Source organism: Sciurus vulgaris (genome assembly GCF_902686455.1).
Source record: "Sciurus vulgaris genome assembly, chromosome: 3".
In the NCBI taxonomy this organism is placed as follows: domain Eukaryota; kingdom Metazoa; phylum Chordata; class Mammalia; order Rodentia; family Sciuridae; genus Sciurus; species Sciurus vulgaris.
The window spans coordinates 168053148-168078547 of NC_136463.1; the positions used below are offsets into that span (position 1 = coordinate 168053148).

A 25400-nucleotide genomic window follows, 5' to 3' on the forward strand; every position below is an offset into this window, starting at 1 on the left:
CTAAGGGCCGCGCCCACGTGATCGTTAAGCCCCGCCCCGGCCCCGCCCCCCGGCGGCGCTTCGCTTTCTTACCTGCTGGAGGGCTCTGCTGCCGCCGCCTCCCGCAGTTCGCATCCTCCACCGGCCTGGGTCCACGGGCACTTGTGGGTGAGATTCCTTTTTTCTTTCTTGCTTTTTTTCTTTTCTTTTCCTTTCTTTTTTTTTAAATCTCGATGTCACTGGGGAGGAGGAGGAGGGAAACACACACACACGCACACACAAAGCGAGTGTGTGCTGTATTTTGAAAATTCAATCCTCGGGGCCATAGCTTTCATGGTTAATTAAAATTAAATCTCCAGTGCATGGGAAAAGAAAGGCTGCAACTCGCAGCCCTGGCTGCGCCCTCCAGCGTCAAACATCAGGCTGTTTGGGCTCCAGCTGCTGTGTGCCCCTGGCTGGGAAGAGGAGAAGGGGCAGGCTTAGCTGAGGGGAAGGAAGTGCATATTCCTGATCCCTTCATCCTCATGGATGGAGCCCAGGGAAGAAAGGGAGAGACGGGTGGAAGAGGAGGTACGGATACAGTTATCCACTAACCAAGATAATAAATGGTTTAAAAAATAAGCTCGGGCCCACTTCCACCTCATCTCCCGCACCCCACCCAGGAATGAAGGAAAGAAGTCACCGCTAACCAGATTTGAAATCTGATCCATATCAGCAGAGCTACATAAGTCAGAAAGCGAATTTTTATTCGATGGTTGCATGCTTCCTGCAAGACTCATCAGTAGGTTTATGCTTGAGTTCCTGTCTTCTAGTTCATTCCCAATGCAGAAAGACTGCTGAGGATGGGGGGCATTTCTCACCCGTGTGTTGGTGCTGGGTAACAGGGTTTTATTATTCAGATGCTGCTCCTTATTTTCACCTTAAGAACTTGGCAGATCTATTGAATGTGTCAGGTGCAGTCATCTTCAACCAGGCAAGATGCTTTCTCTAAGTCTGTTGTTAGAGTGCAATATTTTCCCTGCCAGGTATTCAAATCATGTAAAAGCCAGCAGGTGCCATCATTTTGTTGTTGGGCCCATCACTTAAAATTCACCAAGCGAATTGAAAATGGGTCTGGTTAAGAATGGAACCAGACATCACTTCCTCCACTGGGTTCCTCCCACCAGCAAGACTGCAGTTCTTGTTGGACAGCCACACTTCCTCCCTGTTCTTCCCTCCCCTTGCCCTTCTGTGACCTCCTTTAGAAACACTTCCCCCTCTATCATTGTTGCTAAAGGATTCCAGTCTATACTCATTAAAGAAGGAAGCTCTTCTTTTGACTAGAGAGAGCTGAGTGATGAATCACGTACCCTTCTATTTAAGTCAGTTATGTAGATATTACAAAATTTTTAAAATTACACTATTGACACATTTTTTTTTAGAAAGTAAATTTAAATAGGAAAGTCCAAAGTATTGTTGCAGAGAAGTAGAATTCCTGGTGCTTTGATCTCATTGGTGAGGTTTTGTTGTTTGGTTGGTTTATGGTGCTGGGGATTGAACCCAGGGCCTTGCACATGCTGGCAAGTGCTATACACTGAACTACACCTCCAGGCCCCAAAGTATGTTTTTTTAAACAGAAAAAGAAATATTGACTCAATTCTCAGGGTTATGAAAAACTTCAGAATTCTGAGAAAATTTAGACTTGCTTTCTTCTGAGTGGGAATACTTTAAATTCCTTTTCAAAGATTGTTTCTTATTTTTTTAGTAGTTTTGACTTATCTCAAAGATAATTTTATTGAAGGTATAATGTATTGTGGTCTGTGACCTGGTCTGGACCTGCCAGGGTGGGTCATTGCATGTACACTGAGGTACAATGAGGGCCTGGCATTGTTGCAGCCTCTGTGTGGTCCCTGAGGGGACAGAGAGTGGGAAGCTGAGATTTCCAGTGAAAAGGTGACAGGGAGTCAGTGATGCCTATGAAGATGACAAGGTCTCGTTCCTCATCTACATGGAAGTTGCAAGATGAAAAGTGAGAAAGCTCTTTTTCATAATCTAGGTAAGACCTGTGATTGAGATGTGGAGTCTCTTCAAGGGATCTGTTGTTTAAAATAAGGAGGTTTAGTCTCTTTGTTCCTTGGGTCTCAGGGTCTAAAAGTCTGCTACCCACCCCCCCAAGCCTGTTGGCACAGCAGTTCTGCTACTTGGAAGCTCTGTTTTCAAATTTTAATTCTGGCACGCATTGGAGCCTTCTCTTCTGAGGACCACCATGCCACACTGCCCTGACCACTCCTTTGACTGAATCAAAACACTGCTCTTCCCTGCGCTGCTCCCCATCACCCCCTCCTTTGTCCTAGGGAACTGTGCCCTTTCCACATCCCCTGCTGCCATCTCTCCCCACCCCCGTTAGCAATGACTCCCTTCCTCTTCTGTAAATGCTCTTATTGCTCACCCATCTCCTCGCCCCTCCTCTGCCCCATCTGCCTGGTAACTTCATTTTCTTCCCTCTGTAAAGCAGCTGCTATCTCAGACTGACGGGAGCTTGTGGGATTCTCAACATGTAGACTCACAGAACCTCAGTGTTGAAATAATGCCAATGAGGCATCTAGTCCTGCCCCTGTCTTGAAGCCAAACCACTCCTGAGACAGCTCACATGAGTACGACTCAACCAGTTCACAATATTCAGCTGATATTTATTGAGCATCTGCCATGTGCCAGGTATTACTCTAGGCAGAGATAGAGTGCAGTCAATCAGACATTTTCCTGCCTTTGTACAGTTTATATTCCAGCATGTAGGAATGCTGGAAGGGGGAGTGGAAGGAGGATATGTGCCACAAGAGGTAGGACAACAACCAAGCAAAACAGATCAGAGACTGGAGATCAGGTCTTACAGCTCTTTCAATAGGAAGATGTTTACAGTCCTTGTAACCATCTACCCCTGCTGCTGGGAACTTTTTCTTCTATAGACAGTCAGGAGCTGCTGAACCTGCTTCAGTGTGAGAGCCTTTCAGCACCACATAGGCTATGCAATGATGAGAAAAATACTGCTCAGAGGACCAGGAAGGAACAATCTTTTGCTTGACTGCTCCACACCGATTTGCAGCAACTGGCTGGAGGCTGGGAGTTTGAAGATGCTGCTCGCCTGCAGTTCCAATCACTTGACACTAGGCTCAGCCAAATTCCTTTCCACTTTTACATCAATGAGACCATCTTTCTCAGAGGGGCTAATGGTAATTTTCAGTGGTAAAATGGCAAGAGTTGTATTTCCTAGTTGATAGCACATCTTATGGTGGTAAATTAAGATTAACTAGCATAATCTGGCCATCCCAGATAACTGATATGTGGTCCTTTGGGGTGACACACACATGTCAGAAAAGAGTTGAAAGAACAGCAGAACTAAAGCAAAGCATTATTCATTTAATGATAAACTAACTTCAGAATAATGAGACTCCACCCTTGCAGCTCCACTCATTCAGAGTCAATGTGGGAAAGATGCAAAAATGTCAACTCCTAGTTTTCTTAACTCACTGGAGCAGATGCACCCTGATTTGGAAACTGTTGGGCAAAGGTTACTAATTGTCAGCCCATTTGTGTTTTGTTTTGGTTATTTGTACACATAGTAATTTGCTTAAATTTGATCTAATTACAACAATTAAAATCAACTTTTCCATGAAATTTCAGACCACCCAGACCAATGGGCCTGCCTCTCTCTATGAAAGGAGTAGGCTAAACAGTAGATTTGGTGGGTAGAGAAGAGGGGAACTGAACAGTAACTTCCTGCTTTAGATGAGACTTGAGATCTTGTATTTTCCATAAGCCTTACCATTTGTTAGTGTGTCTCTAAGTCTTGATATTACTACCTTTTACTAGCTTATTTCAGCCATACTTCAACCACGTACATTACTGCTACCTTACAGTGAATATGTGAGCAGAGGTTTCAAAAATTCCTGGCTCTGCACCCACCAAATCCACAAGTTCTGGTGAGTATTTGGATGGGTTTGAAGAACTAATGGATCAGTTCTATTCCAGTGACCAGCTGGCAGCAGAGAGATGTGAGCAGACTCCATGGAAACCATGCCCGGTGGTGAAAGGTTGATGAAGGCACAGTGAACCCCTCTGTGGATTGGACATGGAGATTAGTGCCTGAGTGACTGATTGGATAGGACCTGGGCAGCAGGAACTAATGACCAGACTTCCTCTTGATGACCCTGTTCTATAAAGATACTATAGCTGGGCTTGTTTTATGGTGTTGGGAATCTTAAGATTTTTACTGAGTGTAGAAGAACTGTTGGTTTCTTTTAAGGAATCTTCCTTTTGATACATTGCTAGCCATCTCATTATAAGCAGAAACTAGTATCTTATACTGGACTGTATTAAACTTTCCTTTGAGTTTATAGTGAATCTTGAGCCAGTATCTGTGTGATATACTTTGTACTGGACAGCGGAGTTTCAGAATTCCTGGCCTATCCAGGAGAATTAAAACTGCTGACCACTCATTATCAGGGATGAAACTAACTCTGAAAATGCATATTAAGATCTCCCCATGCCCCAGGGCTGACAAATTGGAACACAGCAGATGGACAGAGATGTAAAATAACTTTGGATAATCCTTGTATATTAGTTAGGATTTCTGTGTGACTGCCTTAAGAGACCAAAATGATTGTGGATTAGAGCAAGTAGGATTTCTTTTTCATGTATATCAGTCCAAAGAAGGAGGGTTTGTGATCATTAGGGTAGCTTGTACACCTTCTATCCCATTCCTCTGCTCTTCTAGGGGGTTGCATTTGTCTGTGTAGGCTGCAGATGGCTCATCTAGCCCACGTTTCAGTCCTCAAGGAGTTGAAAAGAGGAGAGGGCCATACTGAGAAGTTGCACGCTCACATGCACTTAATCCCATTGCCCAGAGACTATCAGATGATCACATCAAGCTGCAAGAGTGCTGAGAAATGGCATCTTTACTAGGGAAACCATGTAACCAGCTGAAACCTCCATTCTTAAAGAGGAGAAAATAAATGTAGGGGGAGAACCTAGCAATTCTGTTGTGACTAGCATATAAAGGAGCTTGTTGATATCTCTATTAAATTTCTCTGTGGCCTCAGTCTTTGACACAATCGGGCTGGCCCTTAATTGCTACCACTTCAACTAGTCCCTTCAATTTTTTTCTTAAATATCTACTTATTGTTCTACTTATATGCTATCACTTTGCAGAGCTTATAGTCTAGTAGAGGTGATAGACAATAAACATGTAAAAGTACAAATAAACACAATTGGAGTTATTGATAAGTCTTATGCAGGAAACAGACTTATGACAAAGAATAAAGAGGGGAGCAAGGTCCTTTTTTGGTTGGGTGTCAAAAAAACCTCAGAAAAGTTGAGATTTGAACAGAAACTTGGAGAAACTAAGGCAATGACCATGTTGTGGAGCAGCATACCAGCCAAGGCAGGCTGCATTTAAATAAGCCTCAGGTGGAAAAGTATTTGGTGCTTTGGAGGAATGAGAGGCAGCCAGTGTGATTACACAGGATGGGTGTGAGGGAAGTGCGATATAGGATGACAGGATGGGGAGGGACTGGACCCTGCAGGTCTTTATGTCACATGAAAAGTTCGAATTTCATTTTATAACGGGGGGAGTCACAGGAGAGAATTTTTTTTGGCAGTAAACAGCAGAGAAAACCACCTGCCACCCAGCTAAAACACCCAGTTTTCTGACACATGTAATTGTGGGTGTGTGACAATGTGTATTGTTTTAAACCCCTGAGTTTAGGGTAATTTGTTACATGGCAACAGTTAACCATATACATTTTACTGAGACATGGCTGATCTCATTAAACTTCACAGAAAAGTGAATAAAAGTACCCAAAAATTCCAGAAAAGAGCTTGTTCTGTAGCTACGATACCAAGTAGCTGCCAGAACTACTTTCAGACCTTTTCAGTCAGTAATCCCCTAAGTGAACATGCTTTGAAGCTAGCTCATCAGTGCCAGCTCCTCTTAACTGAAAGTCACCTGATGGTCTTTCAGAAATGACTTGACTGATGGATTAGTTTCCAGAGGCATCTTCACTGAGTACAATGATTTCAGAGTTTTTTTATTCCCAAAATCCATATGCTAAAATCCTAAGCCCCACTGTGATGGCATTAGGAAATGGAATCTTTGGGAGGATATTAATTGATGTTTACTAATTAAAGAGGCCTAAGGAGAGTTACATATCCTTTCCACCATGGAAAGACACTTAAGAAAGAAATATTTATGAACAGAAAATGGGCCCTCACTAGACATCCAACCTGCTGCTACCCATCTGGGACTTCCTAGCTTCCAGAACTGTGAGAAGTAAATTTCTGTGTTTATAACCTTCCTAGTCTGAAGATTATAAATAACCTGTATTGTTATAGCAGCCCCTTCTAAGAGGGAAGTTGTTGATCATTGAACAAACTTAAATGGGTTCAAATAACTGCATTTTACCATGGTTACAAAACAATCCAGTCTTTCCTCATGTGTGGGAAATTTTTGTATTCTCAAAAGATCATGTTCTGATTGTAGGGAAATTGGGAACTGTGTTTCCAGGTGAATGGGGGATAGTGTCTGATGAACTGACACTGGCCAAGCACCTGTTTAAAACGAACTGTGCCCGAAGCAAAGAATGGCGCCCTACAGGTAATTACCAGAAGCTTACCACTTCATGTTTCATATTTTTTTTTATCAGATTTCCTTTGGTGATTCTGGGGATTGAACCCAGGGTCTCACACATACAAAGGGAAACATTCTATCACCCCAAATCTTTTTAAAACTTTTTATTTTGATATAAGGTGTTTCTGATTTCCAACTTGGGATCTTCCTGCCTCAGCCTCCCAAGTAGCTGAGATTACAGGCATGCATTACCATGCCCAACCCAACCAAATATTTGAATAGCATCTTCAAAAGTCATCTCTCTCCTTGCCTTCAGATAGGACTTCCCCTCACCATAATTTGACAAGATGGTTATATTTGTCTATACACTGCCTAGAGACTCTTCTCTTAGCCCCTATTTCCTGTATTTTTCCCATTCTTTGGCTTAGAAAGATCTTTCTATTATTGTCCTCTCCCATTGTGACCATCCAAGTCAAGTGTGTTAGAACCCTGAACATTTTCCTGTTTATAAAATCCATCAACAATGGATATTATCTCTGTGCATGTGTTTACTCTTCCCCACATATCACAAGAGAACAAGAAATATGAGATTTGCAGTTTGCCTACTCACTGCATTGTTTGGATTTCTTCTCTTCCTCTGAACACATCTTAAAGGGATAGGGTACAGAAAGAAGACAAACTTTGTCCTAGCTCTGCAGCTCTTGGATCTGCTTGAGTTCCCACTTCCAAACCCTAGTTTGAAAACAACCCACCCAGCACATAGGGAGTGGGGAAGGAAACTACAGCAAAGCAGAAGCTCTAAGTCAAAAACACTGTGGATCAGAGTACAGCTGTACTCCTAATGTAGTTATAAAGTGGCTTGATCAGAGGTAACTAATATCATAGGATTACCATGATGCAGCTTCCTCCAATTTTCCTAGAAGACTTGAACTAGGGGAAGTATTTTTGCATTAAACATATACACTTAGAGAGTAGAATTTTAAATTGATATAAAATTTTAAAGAAGGAAACTTGAAAATATCAACCTTGGAGAGAACCACATCCTCCCAGCCTCTATATCCCCTCTGGATAGATGTTCATTTTTCTGTGTTGGAACTGCTTTGGTGATGAGCCCTGGCTGAGATTATTAATGCTCCAGACATACTCCTGGGCGGGTATTTACCTTGGGAAGTCCCTCTGCCCTGATTCTTCCTGCATACACTTCTATGCTTAGATACCTCAACCAAAATGAATTCCAAAGCCCAACAACTTCCTGGGAAATCATCTGAATTTAAGAATCAGTGCTCCTCAGTCCTCTTAATTTTCTTTGTGTGTCTTAGCTTAAAATGTCAAACTCCAGGTAAGGTTCCTTAATTTTCCTCTAGAAAATCAAAATCAGCCCAAGGTTATTATGCAAACATTAACAGTGCACCAAGAATACAGCATCTTCTCTAAAAGATGTGACAGATTCTCCTTGCCTTGGTCTACCTGGAGAACAAAGAGAAGATGGAGTGTTTATGGTAGAAGTGCATCCTCCCTTCATTCTCCCAGCATGCAATAGGACAGACTTCTACAGTTTTCTGAGGTCTTGAGCCAAGAAGAAGCCAAGATATGGATTTCCTTTACAGAATAGCAAGGTAGAGGCAGATGGTGAAGTTGCACCATTTAGGGATGGCTTGTTCAAAGTTTGCTGTCATTCATTTGAGTATAGTTGTTTGACTTGATAGCTAGAAGTCCAGACTACTGGTCTCAGCCATCTTAGTCTCCATCTATGGTGGGAGCATATTGATTTTAAACCCCCATCTGCCTGTACATCTTCTTCAGTGACTCGTTCTGTCCCAATGGGACTGATTTTTTGGGTAATATTATACATTACACAAATGACAAAAATAATATTGTATTTGCTATCTGTTCTTATAAGAGTATTTCCACTGGGTTCCCAAAATAGTTACAAGAAGTAAAGAGAGGGGAAGGCTTTTGCCAAGTTGGGGATGATTTCCCAAGGCCTTCTCCATCTTACTCCATTTTCTCCCTGTTGATATCTTTGCTTTCCTATCTTTCAGGTGATACACATCCTTGGGACATCTTTGCATAGCCCTCTCCAGAAAGAAGCTCTGTGATGTGTGGATTGTGAGCTTGCTCAAGCAAGTCACACTCTTTATAAGACACAGCTAGACAATAGGACTGGTATGGAAGAGCCGGCACCACTGGAAGGCCAGGAGCAACCCCCAAGCCCCCACCAGGGCTCTCTGAGGAGGGCTGTGGCTGCTGCCCTGGCCCTGGATGGGGAATCTACAATGGGTCGCAGGAAAAAAAAGAAGAAAGAATCCCGCCCAGAATCTATCATCATCTACCGGTCAGATAATGAGAAAATGGATGAGGAGCCTGAGGAATCAGAAGGTGGAGATCAGCCTAAAGAGGAGGAGGGAGATGATTTCCTAGACTATCCCATGGATGATAGTGAGTCTCTCTGGGGCCCCTTGTTGAAAGCCATGGGAAGGGAACCCAAGAGGCAGATTTCATCTGTCTATATTTCTTCTTAGTGATACATTTCTCCCAGGGTTGCCATGTTCATTTAGCAAATTGATATATGACTTAGCACCTATAGTTTTTCTATTCTCGGTGAGATGGAGGAGAACCCTATGCTTTTCAGAACTCCTAGTGTAATGGAAAAAGCTGATTTATGTGCAAAAATTAGTTACACAAGCAGACCATGATAATTACTTAATGTATGTATAATAAAGTAATCAGGAAAATAGAAATTATGACATTAATGAGATAAAATATTCCTTCATTTGTAGGATTGCCAAAAATTTGGTTAAGTATAGTAACATCAATATGAGGAAATTACACTTGAAGTAAAAGTGGAAACTGCTTCAATCACTTTGTAGGGAATTTGCTGATATTTATTTATTTATTTAGTTTTACATCAGGAAGCAGGGCTTTATTCTGCAACATGGAGGAAACAGGCTTTGCCACCTGCATTTGTTGATATTTATTAAAATTCAAAATTCAAAATATGTGCACCCAATGTCCCAGAAATTTGCAGTATATCTTTTATGAAACTTAGGCCCATGTTCTGCCTGTGTGAGAAAACATGTATAAGAATATTTACTGCTACTAATGGAACTGTTGAGTGTCTGCACTAAGAATAACTGTGCAGCAATGGATGGATGAGGTAGATCTGTTTGTGTAGAGGGACAGATATTCAAGACACAGGCTGACAGAATTAGTCAAGCAGCATCCTGGCTCTCATGGAGTTTACCTTTTAGTTAAGGATGACAAATGTCAACCAATAAAAGATAATTTCAGGTAGTAGTATGAGTTGCAAAGACAATAAAACCATGATGGGAAGAAAGTCCTGGTGGAGGGTGACAAAGGGAGAGATTGTGTGGTCATGGAGGATCTCTGAAGAAGTGACATTTGAGTAAATCCAAATGACATGAAGGAGCTAGTGAGAAAAGATGTGGGGCAGAGCTTTTGAAGGAGAGGAAACGGCAAGGGCAAAGGCCTTGAGGGCAACATTGGCCCGTTTACAGAATGAAGTTAATTCTGTTTGGGAGTGTAGAGGACAAGGGGAAGGATGTTGAGATGTCAGAAAGTGGGCCAGATAATGTCACCATTGCAGGTCTTGCAGGTCATAGAAAAGGGTTGGAAAGTTGTTATAAGTGCAAGAGAAAGTGAATGGAGGACTTTTAAGCAAGGGACACACATTGTCTCATTCATAGTGTAAGAAGATCACTCTGGCTTGTTTGTAAGGACTCGATTGCAAAGAGTAAGAATGGAAACTGATGGGGGACCAGGGTGTCACTGCAAACACAAGAGTGCTACTGGAGAAGCTTGAAGAACAGTGTTAGTTGGGAGAGTGCTAGAGAAGAGAGACTGGATTCAGAATATAATGTGGTACGTACTGACAGATTGGAGGTAGGACAAAAGGGAAAGAGGGTGATCGGTAATGACTCCTAGGTGTTTGACAAAAGCAATGGAGTGATAATTTTATTTGCTGAGATAAAGGAGACTATGAAACCATTAGGTCTGGGGGAACACACAACCCTTCTATCCCAATCATAGCCCCTGCCAGTCCTGGGTCTGCTCTTAGGTGGCTCTCTTCTGTCTTTTCTCCAGCCATGGGGCAAAGTCTTCCCACCGGAGGGCCCAGGGAACACATCTATCTAAGCCTGTAGTCCTTAATCCACCCACACATTTTTAGACTACATTTTACATACCAAAGGCCACAGATTTCCCTTCTCAGTATCTCTAATCCCCTTTCCAGGGTGGTCAAAGGATCGCTATTTTGTGATTGAGTGCACATATATGTGTGTGTGTGTGTGTGTGTGTGTGTGTGTGTGTGTGTGTAATAGACATATGGAGGGTGTGGATATTTGTGTGGGGATATATATGTGGTGCATATGGTGTGGTGTACATGGCATGTGTGTGTGGTATGTGGATGTGTATATGGGGAGTGTGTATGTTATGTGTATGTGTGGAATGTGTGTGCATGTTGTGTGGGTATGTGTGGTATAGTGGAGGGTATGGTATGTATAAGTGGTGCGGTGTAGGGTTGGGGTACTTACAAGACTTGGATAGGGTGTATAGTGGGTGTGAGTGGTGTGGTATATGGTGTGTGTGTGTGTGTGTGTGTGTGTGTGTGTGTGTGCATGTGTGGTAAGTGTGTGTATACAGCCTGGATATGAGGGCTGGTATGTCCACTGGCATGTGAGAATGTCCACTCTCAGGAAAATGTAAAGTTAGGCTTGAGATGGGAAGGGTGGTGGGCTGCCTACGAGCTGATTGTGCACACATATGATCTTTACACAGATTGATACTCATAAATGGTATTTTCACAGAGCTTGTTAACTGGAAATAGGATCATTAAAGTGTTGTCTATAGTAAAGTTCCTCATTCTACTCTATATAACAAAGATCATGCCAACATTGAGGTCCAGAGAAATGGAGAGAGAACTGTCTTAAATTTTATCAGGGCCCAGACATGAAGAGAGCTCACCATGGAGTGATAATAGCAGTGGCCACCCTCCAAGGGAAACCATTTAGTCTACTACTGACTCCTTGACACGATGCTATAAAAAGACTCTCATACAGGGCCCAGACTCAGGGGATGCACCGTGATGAAAGTCCCCTCAGATCTTGATTCTCACCTCCTTTGTGCCCTACAGGTATGTGGAACATGCCTTTGGACAGTCGTTATGTGACCTTAACAGGGACCATCACCAGAGGGAAGAAGAAGGGTCAAATGGTGGACATTCATGTCACATTGACAGAGAAGGAGCTACAGGAATTGACCAAGCCCAAAGAGTCATCAAAGGAAACAGCACCTGAAGGAAGAAAGGCATGCCGGATGGGAGCAGACCGGGGGCCCCACGTGGTCCTCTGGACACTGGTCTGCCTGCCCGTGGTCTTTGTCCTCTCTTTTGTTGTCTCTTTCTACTATGGCACTATCACCTGGTACAACATCTTCCTTGTTTACAATGAGGAGAGGACCTTCTGGCACAAGATTTCCTGCTGCCCCTGCCTCATTCTCTTCTATCCAGTGCTCATCATGGCCATGGCCTCTTCCCTGGGCCTTTATGCTGCTGTGGTTCAGCTCTCGTGGTCCTGGGGGGCATGGTGGCAAGCTGCCCGGGACATGGAGAAAGGCTTCTGTGGCTGGCTGTGCAGTAAGCTGGGTCTGGAGGACTGTTCTCCCTACAGCATTGTGGAACTGCTTGAATCTGACAATATCTCAGGCAATCTCTCCAACAAGGATTCCACCCAGGAAGTAGAAACTTCCACTGTCTAAACTGCCAACAACTTACTTCCTTCTCTGGATGCAGTAACCTATATATCATCTTAAAATTCCTGTAGATTCTTTCTTCAATTTATCCCCTATCCCCTACAATTCTGAAAAATCTTAACCCACACCAATCTTCCCTGCCATCTTGATGGTTCCTGGAAGGCAGACAACAGAAAAGCAACTGTGCCAAAGCAGTCTACACAGTGAATCGACTCTTCTTGATTCCTTTCCCTAAAATGACCACTTGGATAGGGAACTCTACTGTATATCAATCCAGAAGCTTGAAGTTGTTACTGGTGCTGTAACCCAGGAGAATTTGTGACTCAGTGTTACAGGGAGAATAAAGAAGCTCAGGGGTGGCCAAGTCCTCCAAGAAAATACACAGATGGAATGAAACATTTAAAGAGCTGGGCTACTATGGAATAATAGAAAGCAGTGACTTGTGTGAATCACTTAGGTTTAGATTGGACTGCATATAATTAAAGCCCTAAAATATCATTATTAGTTTACTTCTTATACAGAAGTCAGGAGGCAAACAATTCCCACATCCTGTAAAGCCATTGATACCCCAGGTTTCTTCTCTTCCTCTGTCATTAGTAGGACATTGTTTTTACTAACATTATCCTCAAAGTTCCAGTGTCTTTAGCCATCACATCCATGTTTCTGGCCAAACAGAACAAGGTGCAAAGAAGAGCACATACTTCCTGATTAAGGAGACTTCCTACAAGTTTCCCTCTCAACATTTTTATATCTCATTGGCCAGACCTTTAGTCACATGACCTCACAATCAAAAGAAGCTGGGAAATGTAGTCTTTTGTCTAGGTAGTTATATTCTTAGCTAAATATTGGCGTTAATGCTAATTTGAGAAAAAAAGGGAAGAATGACTTATTTTGGTAGGCAAGAAGGAATCTCCACCTTATAAAAACTATTTAAGTACATTCAGAATCCCAAACTACTAATACAGTTTTATTTATTTATTTATTCTCTCATTTATTTATTTATTTAGGCTTGAATTTTACACAGACAATGTATACATAGAGATGAGCTACCTACACTACATATGTGCTCTACATAGGTATTAACATCTCTTGTATTTTGCAACTAAAATTCTGAAATGTCATGTGGTTTCAGGGGTTTTTTTTGTTTTTAAAGCAATAGTAGATAGGATAATACAATTACATAATGGTAGCATAACCCTTCTTCCTGTTGGTGGAGGTGGAACAGGAGTTAGTGATATTTAATCTACTCTATAAAGACTGAGCAGGGAGGGATTGTACCTGCTAAGTATTTCCCCAGCAGGGATCAGTATCCCTAAATATGAAGAAGCCAGGTTTAGCCTTCTGTGGTTTGGCAAAACCTCACTCAGCCTTACTCTCTCAGATCTTTCTAGTTTAACAACAAACATGATCTTTTCTATGCTGAGAAGCTTGTCTTCCTGGCCTGGGAGTGTAGATTAGATTAATCTGGATGAAAAAAAAGATTCTGAATTTAAAGAAAAATCATTCCTAAAGGTGTCCTAATTTTAAAATATCAAAGCCTAAGAGGACAGCAGATATTGGAAGTTTGGATCCTTACAAGGAAAGCTGGTGCTCATTTTTGTTCCCATGTGGGAAAGAAGCTGTTGAAAAAACTGCCTTGACCCAAACCAGAGGTGCCAGCCACACTCGCCACAGAAAGCCAGGAACATTTGCTCAATGCATGGTGCTGAACTCCACCTTCAGAAGAACTTTTTTTTTTTTTTTTAACTGTCATTAGTTTGACTAGAGAAAAAAAAAGTGTCCAGCATTTTTTGAAGATAACCTTGGTGCTTTCTGGTGTATTTGCAGAGATATGAAGAATTGAAATGCAGATAAAATAAAAAGTGAAATCTGATTAACATTTGCTCACTTTGTTTCTGAGGCTCTTCAGATAGCTTTGAATGTGCAGTTTGCAGAAAAAGCGTGAGCCTGGTGACTGTCCTATATATATATGTAGTGATCTCAGTATGAATCTTTACGTGTTGACTCTCTGTGCCTCATTAATTCATGGGGATTCTATTTAGGTGAACTGTTAACATAGGTCACACTTTAAGTCCGCATCAGAAAATTACAACTACATTTGTTGCATCTGTCTGTCATGTTGGTTGGGAAAATCAATAGACAAGGACACAAATAGTCACGGTTAGGACAAGGGTAAGTGGCCACGGTAGAATGGAAGTGGGGTGAAAGTGAGACTATTCCCAAAGGACACCTAGGTGAAGCTGACGTGGCCTTCACTCTAGTTGGGCTATCACCTATTGGAAGAGAGAGGCTCTATACTAAAGTAATTTCAAAAGGGTTCTGAAATGTTATGTAAATGCTTAGACTAGAGAAAGGAAAAGTCAACCAAACAGAACTAAAGTAACAGAATGAAACTTTGCTCTCAGTAAATACCTAGAGAACATTACAGAAGAAATTGCGGAGTTAGAGTTCATATTTGAATAATTCTGTTAGCTCATAGTTACCTAATCTTTGGTAAATATTGAGGAGGAGGAACATAGTTTAAGTTGCTAAGTAGAACATGTCTGACCCAGTATGGTGATCATGATGCTTCCATGTCATCTTGTCTGTTACCATTAGGTGGCACCCTTTCATTTCAGTTCATATCTGAGGAAACTAAACCCTTGTTCTTATGAAGTGATATTCTAAATCTTAAAAAGAATTAAGTTCAGATGTTTTGAAAGTTTGATTCTGCCATTTTGGAATGGTCACACAGGGGTTAATTTTTAGTCTTGAAAATGATTAGTAGCTTCGGGGCTTGGTGACCATGCCTATAATCCCAGTGATTTGGGAGGCTGAGGCCAGAGGATCCTATGTTCAAAACCAGCCTCAGCAATTTAGTGAGGTCCTAAGCAACTTAGTGAGACCCTGTCTCAAAATAAAAGGTAAAAATGTCTGGGGGTGTTGCTCAGTGGTTAAGCACCCCTTGATTCAATCCTGGATACCAAAAAAATTTTTTTTAATTTTAAAAAACCAAGATTAGTGGCCAATATAAAAAGGTTTCTTTTGTCTTGATTAATTTCATTATTAACATGAACCTTTTTGTGTGGATTTTTAGAAATGGAAGTTAATGGAAGTGGTAGAAACTGGAACCATTACCATTCACATCTATTTTGGGTATAAAATTTTATTCCTATCTCTCCAGTTAAGATGTTAACTAATTTTCCCAATTGTCTGTATAATCATCATCACAGCTCTCTGTCAAAGCACAAAGGCTGCACATATTTGTTTTTTATAATGCTAACGAAATCATCATTCATATTTCACTCTTCAGAGTGATGTCAAATTCAAATACTTTCCAGCAACTTAAATAGAAATTTCAAAATAAATAAAACATTTAACTACACTGAAGGGCACACATAGTCTTCAATACAACAATTTTTTTTAAAAAAATTCTATTGTTTCAGTTATCTATTGCTGTTGTAACACTTAAAATATAGTGGATTAAAATAACAACCTCTCAATTTATTTGCTCAAATTTCTGCCATTTGCAGAGAGTTCAGTGGAGATGACTAGTCTCTGCTCAATGTTTCTAATTCTGGGATGGCTTCCTAGGGGCTCAAGTATTACACCCCAGATAGCCACATTGGTCACCAGGGAGATGCTGGGTGCCATCAAAACACATCCCTGAGGTTACTCGTGCTCAGTGCTTTTATTAGTCTGCTTTGGCTGCCATAAAATGTCATAGACTAGGTGTACAGAAATGTATTTTCTCACAATTCTAGAGGCTAGAAGTTCAAGATCATGTGCCAGCATGGTTAGTTTCCAGTAAGAGATGTCTTCTTGGGTTCTATGTGGCTGCCTTTCCACTAAGTGCTCCTGTGACCTTTTCTTTAAGTGAATGCAGCTGATGGGGAAGGGAAGAGTGGGGGAGGGGAGAACAAGCTCGCCAGTGTCTGTTTTTTTATAAGGGCACTAATACCATGATGAGGGCCCTATTCTTATGACTTCATCTAAACATATTCATCTCCCAAAGGCCCCAACTCCAAATATCATGTTAGGGGTTAGGACTTCAGTAAAAGAATTTGAGGGAGACAAACATTTAATCCATAACAATTCTCCTCCATGTGCCTGTTGGGCTTTCAAAGTTCAGTGGTTAGTCTTCATACGTGCTGTCTGGCTTCGCCAATGTGCAAAAGCCAAAAGTGCCAAGTATTCTGAAGGCTTTGACCCAGCATTGGACCAATGTCACTCCTACCACACTTTACTGGTTAAATCAGGATAGGAGGTCAGTACACAATGGAAGTGACTAGTTTGGGATGTGAAGGCTGGGAGGCATGGCTCATGGGGACTTCCAAAATAAGACTCCGCCATCCCCTTTTCCTCTTCTAACCATTTTCTTCATATGCCACAGTGGCTCACATATTTCTCTCTTTTCAACACTTGTAATATTTATACCATTATCACCATTAGCCATAGCCCATCAATCTGTTATCCATCCCTTTATACCCAATTCTATATCATAAAAATCCAAAAGGATTTTGTACTGACAGGTATAAATGGAATTTAAAAAAAGCCAAAATTCTTTTGTTTTGTGACATATATACTGTTACATTAATAATGTTTGCTTCCTCACTCTTGATTAATGGAGGCTTTTTGCCAGGGTAAGCAATGCTTAAAATCATATCCATTCTCAGCACCATGGTTGCCCATAAAGATGGCTGAGATGCAAACTAGCAGAGCTACTAGCACCTTTCATTTTCCCCTGGAACAAGGCCTGTACTGGAGTGTGTGGGCAGTGGGGAGAAGAAAGGAGGAGAAAGAGGGAAAGAAAGGAGGGAGAGAAAGAAAAAAAAGGAAAGAAAATAGAGATTATATACAAGATGAAATTACGGACACAAAGCCAGCACATTGATGAGTGTCCATCCAATAATTCTATTTAGCAATCACAGTAAAACTTTTAAAAATAATATTCAGTTTTGAAATAACTTTTAAAATTTGAGTCAAAAAGAAGAACCTTCTGGGTCATAAGCACAATCTGAAAGTGTCTGAATCTCTTGGCTCCAACATGTTCTTAACTTTGTCTTCCTCAAGGACCTTCTCTCTTCATGGATTCTCCCTGTCTTTTCAGCTTTAGTTCCTGCTTTTTCCAGGCCCAGCTTTCAAGAGGGAGAGAATCTTAATGGACTTATTTTCCTAGATTGGGCAGAGGTGTGGAGAGACACTTTGCAGGTTGGTGGACCCTTGGTCAGTCACCTGTAGTTTGTGGGTCTTTTAGTGTAAAAACGGCCTATTTCTGTGGAAGAATTTTCAGAGGGGCATGGGCTGCTGGGTTACAGAATTTCCTTGAAAGGGCTGGTGAGCATATCAAGCACTGCAATCAATGACTTCCATTTTTGTAATATCTCCCTAGACTCAGTTCTAAATTAAACTTCCCCTCCTCCTTTCCAAGGAGGGCCAGACACTGTTTCATGACTCCAGGTGTTTAGACATTCCATTTTCTCTGTAAAAGTCATTGTCCTTTCTACTTTTGTTTGCCTGAAAAACTCCTATTCTTCTCTTAGGAGTTGGTCCTAAGGTCATTGCATCTGTAGAGCCTTTCATTAGCATCCTTTTTAGAAGAAGAAATTAGACTTTTAGGATTGAGAATCGTGTCCTATTTAATGGAATCTAACTCCAAAGCAAGGACTGTTACTGTCAATGAGAGCAAAGGGAAGTGAATCTTTTGGAAAACTAGTAAGTACTAACCCAGAACTAGCATTTTTAAGAGTCCAAAGTGCACAAATTCCTCACCAAGGGGCAATGGAAGGAATCTGCGCATGCTCAGAATTAGGAGCACGGTTTCCCCGCCCCTAGCAGTCACAGCCGAAGGCGGCTCCAAGGGTTGGAGGCCTGCAACTCCGCCGGAACTGAGTCGCTGCGCTGCAGGTTTCCGCCCGGAAAGGTTTCCTGCGCGCCCGCTGGCCGGCAACATGGCGTGGTCTGGGAATAAGGTAGCGGGAACCCTGGGCTTAGGCCCTACTCATTCCGGGCATCTGGACAGGGTGATTCCGTAGCAGGAATTGTGGGATCACAGTGGTGCTAAGTAGTGAGGTTAGAGGGAAGATCATGGTGGTGGGCTGCAGCAGGACAGCCCGACCGAGGGAAGCCCTAGGAGGAAAGCTGAGGATCTGGAGTCCTGAATTTGAGCCTGGCTCACTCTTCACCCCGCCCCTTTCCCTCCTCCTCTCCCACCACTTCTCACCCGGCTTTCCTCCTCACTCACCTCCCCTCTCCTTCCCTGAATCCCACTCCACCTCCTACCCTACCTCCTTTGTTGCTGCTGAGCCTGGGTTCTTAAAATGTTTATAAAAATGGAAGTTAGCCAGAATAAGCACCTATCCCACAGACTTGTCAGACTACAAAGAGGATTTTTGTGAGTAAAATAACTTGAAATATAGTGTTGTATAAGTACCTCTATAATAGGTAATATCTATAATTTATTGAAATCTTGCCCATTGTGAGGTACCTTTTATTTTTATCTCATTTAATCTTCACAACCACCCCGTGAGGTGGAAACTGATATTCCCAGTTTGCAATGGGAAAATGGGGAAGAAATAATTGATTATCACATGATCATTCTGTCCATTAATGGTGGAATCCGACTTTGAAACCAGGCTTTTTTCAGAGTCCTGGAGAATCTTGTGTTGCAAATAATCTATGATCCTTGGTGTCCTGGATTAATAACAGAAATTACAATGAATTTTAAAGTGAGTTTTGAGTCACTAGAGGGAGGTGTGATTCCAGGGATTCACCCATCCATCCGTCCATCCATCCATGTAGCCATGTATTTATTCAATACAGATAAATGAGGTAGGAGTTTGAGTAACTCTAGTTCCCTTAACTTCCTGCTGGGAAATGTTGATCAAACAATTGTAAGGTGCTTCCCTCCTTTATTACTCTTTCAACTGCCAAAAACTTCCTGCCTCCAATGGAGGAGTTTTTTGGTGGCAGATGAACTTGGAGTAAATCCTAACAGCCCGTATTGCTGCATTGTAGAAATGAAGAGTTGCTATGTTGCTCCATTTCTCTTTCCTGGTTTTCTTAACTGCTTCCAGAAGGGAACTCAAAATACCATGTAGACCATTCTTCCAGACAAGAAGTTCCAGATTATGAAACTCTTTGATGCCATTTTCTGGATATCTGATTCCTGGGAATAGACCTTTAGTCCTTTAGTGTTTTTTATTTTAAAGGTAGCTTTTGTGAACATGTGTTAAATAAATGCAGCAGCATATTTTGTAACTCAAGTATCTTTTTTTAGATTTTTATGCCCAGGGCATTAGTACTATGAGATGTAAATTTTATTGCTTTCAGAGAAATTCTGTAGTTCATTACTACCTTCCCCCCCCCCCCAAATAAATTATCTTTAGTCCAGAAATTTCTTAACATCAGTGCATTATGTTCAATTCTATATAAACTAGGGGAAAATAGTTTTAATTTTCACGTGTTGCCCAAGATATAACCAAATTAAGAAATCATCTGTAACTTCTGATAGGAGCTTATCCAGGATTTCCAAACGCTTCTAGAGTCATGAAAACACTGCTTGAAATCCTGATCAATAAAAAATTCCTTCTAAATGTTATTTTTTCCCTTATGTGAAGTCAAATCGATTTTCCTGTAACTTCCATCTATTGAATCTACTATCTCTCCCACAGACCAGTCCTTTTATAACACAGCTGCCAAATATTTGGGAGGACATTCTCATGTTCCCCTTAATTTTCTCATCTGGCTCAAATATCTAGCTTTTCTCTAAATGTTCTTTATGTCACATATTCTCCAGATCCTTCCCTAACCTCATTTCATGTTCAGTTGTAATTAGTCTTCCTCAAAAGATGTGATGGCCAGAATTGCTCACACTTTGATTAGTGAAACGCACAGGTGAGAATAGAAAGAATGTAATCTCTGGGAAAAATAAGTTCACTTATTCCAATAGTTTTCCTCCCTCCTTCAGTTAACAGTGAAGTGACATTCCCAAGGATTCGTAGCTCATTAGCAGTAGAGACAGGCCTAGAACCTAGGACTCTGTATTGCTTTTTTTTACCGTAATACTCTTCCTTTCTGGAATTTACTGTGCTGTTGATACAACCTAAAATATCTTGGGGTTGGAGATGTGTGTGAGGATGTAATGCTAAAGCTGTTTCATATTGTTGACTATAATCTACTCTAAACTTGTGAGTTACTGTTAGTTCAAGTCTCCTACAGCTTGTATTAGGTTAAATTTTGGATGCCAAATCTATAGAGTATAGAATATCATATGTATCCCTTTATTTTGATTTTATTACCCTTTTTTGTAGTTTTGGGACTTGAACCTTGGTCCTTACATGCTAGCTAGGTAAACACTCTACCACTGAGCTATATCCCCAGCTCATATGTATCCCTTTAACTTTTAGTTTATATTTCTTTAATCCCCTACATATATGATTGCTATCTGATGACTTGGTGCCTTTGTTTAAGTGGTTCCCTCTGTCTATAACTTCCTTGTTCTTATGACTGACTCCTCATTCTTTTAAGACTCACCCGAGAGTCAAACTGAAGAAGTTTTTTCTGCCTCTTAACCCTCCTCTGTTCCATCTACCAGTCTTGGGTAGGTGTATCTTATGTGTCTCTTTTGATGCTCACTATAAACCTCTTTTATGTAATGTTTATTAATTTATTTTTATTTTTTTAATTTAATTTTTTTTTTTTTTTTTTGGGCGGGACTGGGAATCAAACCCAGGGCCTTATGCTTGCAAGGCAAAACACTCTACCAACTGAGCTATCTCCCCAACCCCATTTTTTTTTGTTTGTTTGTTTATTAATTTATTAACATGTATTTATTTGTATCTGTGCTTTCTAGTAGAATACACTTGGTGTCTTACTCTTCATTTCAGGTCTCCAGTTTATAAACTGATTGAAATTGTTGGGGTGTATCATCCTAACACATGAATGAAGCAGTCAGTTATTGTCATAGAAGTGCTTCATGACGAATTGCCCCATTCAGGAACTTAAAACAAAAGCATCTATACTTATGCTTGTCATTTTGCAGATCAGCTGCAGTTTGTATGTATATATTAGGATCAGCTGGGTTGAACTTAACTGTAGCCTGCAGATTGATTTCGATCCACCCACCTTGGATTTTTTCTGGGATCAAGCCAAAGGAGTTTCAGCTTCCTGAAGCATTCCTCTCTCTTGGAAGTTACTTTCTAACTTTTAGAGAGTATTAGAACTACTTAAGGATTCTCTAAAATGAAACTATATGTCTTACATTCATTCTCTGTATAGAACATAACCCCTCTGTACATCATGCTTTGCCTAGATACCAGTACAGTTTCTGTAGGTGCAATAAGCAAGGAACCTTAGAATCTTTTCTTATAACTGTTATATTCTCACATTCTTTGGGACTTTGTTTCTAGGCAGCTGTTGTGCTATGTATGGATGTGGGCTTTGCTATGAGTAACTCCTACCCTGGTGAAGAATCTCCTTTTGAACAAGCAAAGAAGGTGATAACCATGTTTATCCAACGACAGGTGAGTTTCAGATTGACCTTGAGCTTGTAACTACATTGCCTCCACCTACTAATGCAAGATAACAACCTTATAATATCCAGCGTCTATGTTTAGGCGATTCTGGGTGATTTCCTACCTATACTCATAAAGGTTCATTTATCACTAGAGCCTGCTAATTTTTCTTTCCCTTCTGCTGGCCTCTTCACTGGATATTAACAGTTTTTATCAGAAACAAAAGGCAGTATAAAGTAGTGTTTTAAAACACACCCTCTAGGGCCAGGCGACCTGGCCTTGAATCCTTGCACTGCCATGTCATTTATTAACCACATCAAACTGACAAAGTTCTTTGACTTCTTTGTACCTCGTCCAGTTATCTCTTGCTTTGTAACTAACTACCCCAATTTTTTTTTTTTATATTGGGAATTGAAATCAGGGATTCTTTACCACAGAGTTACATCCCCGATATTTTATAATCCCTGGTTATGTAGGATGATTTTGTGGACTCCATTATTCTCTCTTAAGGCTTATCCAGTTGCTCTTTGTTGGAGGCTGGGGTGGGTATCATCTGAAGGCTTGACTGGGCTGGATATCTAAGGTGGCACACTCACATGTCTGGAAAATGATGCCTTATGGCAACTGTGAACTCAGTTGGTGCATCTGCATGTACCTCTGTATGTAACTTCGCTGTGTAGTTTGGGATGCTCATAGTGTAGCAGCTGGGTTTTTTTTTTTTTTTTGTACCAGGAATTGAACTCAGGGGCACTTGACCACTGAGCCACATCACCAGCCCTATTTTGTATGTTGTTTGGAGACAGGGTCTCACTGAGTTGCTTAGTGCCTCACTTTTGTTGAGGCTGGCTTTGAACTGTCCATCTTCCTGCCTCAGCCTCCCGAACTGCTGGTTTAAGGGGCACCAGCGCACCCAGTTAGCAGATGGTTTTTAAGAAGTAGTGTCCAGGAGCAAGTATTCATTTCAAAAGACTCTACCTGTGTGTCTTCTTATGACCTGGCTTTAGAAATCCCAGAAAGCCATTTTCATTATGTTCTATTGGTCAAACAAGTCACCAAGGCCAGCTCATATTAAAGGGTGGAGAATTATACTTATTTTAATAAAGAATAGCCTGAAAATACAGGGAACAAGGGAATGAATAGTGACCATCTTAAAGACTGTCTACCACAGTGCCTGGTGTGAAAAGTGAGAAAAGTAACAATACTTCCCACATAGACCTGTTTTGAGGAATAAAAGAATCAATGTAGGTAAAGTGCTTATTGTTAACACTGTGAAATTATTAGCTCTTATTATTTTTGCTCCTCCTACTTGGTATGACTACCATGTTTGTTAAGAAAACTTGCACCATTCAGTGGGTATTGTAACTCCTTCTGGACACCTCTGCTATTTTTCTGGGTGTTGCCCCTTGAATGAGACATTGCTGCTTCCCACCTGTCATTCTAGATTTTCATAAATTCTGATGACTAGAGTCCTTGATGTGTCAAGAGAGCACTAAAACCCTGTCCTTGGTTATAGATGTATTGGTAGTATTCAAGTAGTACTGCTGTGCCTTCTGGGGATTGAACCTAAGCCCTCACGCATGCTAATAAGTATATGTCCTTTACCACAGAGCTACACCCTCAGTTCCTAGAGGGTTGTTTTTTGTTTGTTTGTTTTAAGAGAAGCAGTCTAAGTAAATCTGAAATGTTGAGAGACAAAACCATATGGGTACTGTACCAGTTCCATACCTCCATCCAAATTTCCTCCCCTTCTATGACTGAAGTTTTGTCATTGGAGCACGATTATCTTAGCTTTAGGTGAATTCTTGTCTGGGAGGCAGATACCTGTCTAGGCCATGTGCTAGATACATTTGAACCTAAGCAGCAGAGACCTTTGCTTCATGTACAATTGGGAATTATAGTTGGAGTTGTTTGGGGGAATTTAGCAGGCAAAACAATAATGAAAATGATAGAATTAATTTAATGCTCTGCATTAATGTAAAAGGCTTAAGTTAACATTTCGGTGGGGATGGAGCTACCTTTTATACCAGATACTGTTTTTCATTTCATTGTGAAATATTTCATGAAAGAGGAAAATGCAGAGTACCATAATCAAACCAACTTTCCCATTGTCTTATACTGTGCAATCCTAATGCTTTACCATATTTTTCTTTCTTTCTTATTTTCTTATAAAACAAAATACCTTATATTACAGATATAATCAAAGCCTTTTCCTAGTGCTTTTTCTTTTTTTTCTGTTCCTTTCCTTAGAATTTTGTGCATATTTTATACGATTGAACATAAGTGTGTATTCATAAATAATAATGTTGTATGAAGCTGTCAGAAGTATATGTAAATTATTTTATATGGCACATATAATTTTGCAGTTTTTTTTTCAGCCTTATGTTTTTGAGATTTAGTCACATCAATAAAATGTTGCACAAATTCATTCGTTTTTACTGATATAATCCTTCATTGTGTAAGTATTTTGCAATATATTTTTGTGTTCTGTTGGTAGATAGGATGTTTGCATTTTTGCTTTATTATAAACCATCCTGAAGTGCAAACTTTCTTGTCCACCGTCTTCTTATGTAACATGTGCAAGAATTTCTCTAGCATATATTCCTGTCAGTGAAATTGCCGGGATATAGAATATGAATTTGAAAAAAAAAATTTTTTTTCATCCTCTGGAACATCCTTACCTTGGATAGACATTCTAGAAAGAGACTACAATCTTTTCAAAGTATCCATGATTAATTTACACTAAGAATTAGATTCTAGGTGCAGAGAGTGCATTAAGATGGCAGCCCCCATGGATCTGGGGTTGAAGAAAGCCTTTACAGATTTTCAAGCCAAAGTTATTGACAGCAGAAGGTGAAGCTTGCAGACACACAGATTGAACAGCTAAACAGAATGAAAAAGCATGCGCATCTTACTGGTACAGAGGTTATAACTTTGGTAGATGAGACTAACATGTATGAAGGTGTAGGAAGAATATTTATTCTTCAGTCCAAGGAGGTAATTCTCAATCAGCTATTAGAGAAACAGAAAATAGCAAAAGAAAAAATTAAAGAATTAGAGCAGAAAAAGTCCTACCTGGAGCGGAGTGTTAAGGAAGCTGAGAACAAAATCCAGGAGATGCTGATGGTGTGAAGGGCACTGTAGGAGCCTCTAAGGGGAAGCTCTTCTCTTGACCTCTCCCCTCCTGGCAAGGGTGGAAGGGCCTTTGCAGGGTAACAGTTTCCCTCTGCCTGGATGGACATTTTTATCTGAATGGCTTAGCAACCCCACATTTTCTGTATTGTCTCAAACCCCTTTTAGGTCCCACCCTTTTAACTTTTCCCCAGCTCTGCCTGCTGTCCCTGCCCAGGACATTCTTCTCTCCTGGATGACCCATGAACTCCCAGAAGAGGAAAAACGGGAGCCAGGGCAGATAGGGAAGCACTGCCTGATCCTGCCACTTGGCAGGCTGGTCAGGCCAATAAAAGGCTTCTGTTCCAAAAAAAAAAAAGAGAGATTCTGATTTGACTGGAAGACATCTAGAGCAGTTACTACCTTCCTATTCTGTCACTCTAACTTGT

At 40.9% G+C, this 25400-nt stretch overlaps 2 protein-coding genes and 1 pseudogene across 8 annotated transcripts in view; all 3 read left to right on the forward strand.

Annotated features, from left to right (window-relative positions):
- Positions 1–40: 40 nt before the first annotated feature.
- On the forward strand, positions 41–22789 carry TMEM169 (transmembrane protein 169). 5 transcript variants are annotated; one of them, XM_079132993.1, is made up of 4 exons: positions 62–147; positions 6494–6607; positions 8623–9019; positions 11733–14228. In XM_079132993.1, exons 3-4 carry the CDS (start codon positions 8749–8751, stop codon positions 12353–12355), a joined length of 894 nt encoding a protein of 297 aa, XP_078989119.1. In that variant the 5' UTR covers positions 62–147; positions 6494–6607; positions 8623–8748; the 3' UTR covers positions 12356–14228. The 5 variants fall into 5 exon arrangements, 4 of the variants coding, with proteins under 4 accessions (XP_078989121.1, XP_078989119.1, XP_078989118.1 ...); XR_013762729.1 differs by lacking the exon at positions 62–147 and adding an exon at positions 22780–22789 and having other exon boundaries at positions 246–6607; positions 11733–14125; XM_079132992.1 differs by lacking the exon at positions 62–147 and adding an exon at positions 246–2014 and having other exon boundaries at positions 3985–6607.
- The window catches only part of XRCC5 (X-ray repair cross complementing 5), a 98837-nt gene continuing 91614 nt past the window's right edge, over positions 18178–25400 (forward strand). The window contains exons 1-2 of one of the 2 annotated variants that reach the window (XM_079132990.1): positions 18178–18300; positions 21739–21852. In XM_079132990.1, coding sequence (XP_078989116.1) covers positions 18280–18300; positions 21739–21852 — 135 coding nt within the window. In that variant the 5' untranslated portion in view covers positions 18178–18279. Of the gene's footprint in view, positions 18301–18380; positions 18401–21738; positions 21853–25400 lie in introns of those variants that run through there. The other variant, XM_079132991.1, reaches the window with a different exon arrangement.
- On the forward strand, positions 23493–25330 carry LOC306657212 (prefoldin subunit 1-like; annotated as a pseudogene). The gene has a single exon. The product of its transcript is annotated as a prefoldin subunit 1-like (transcript).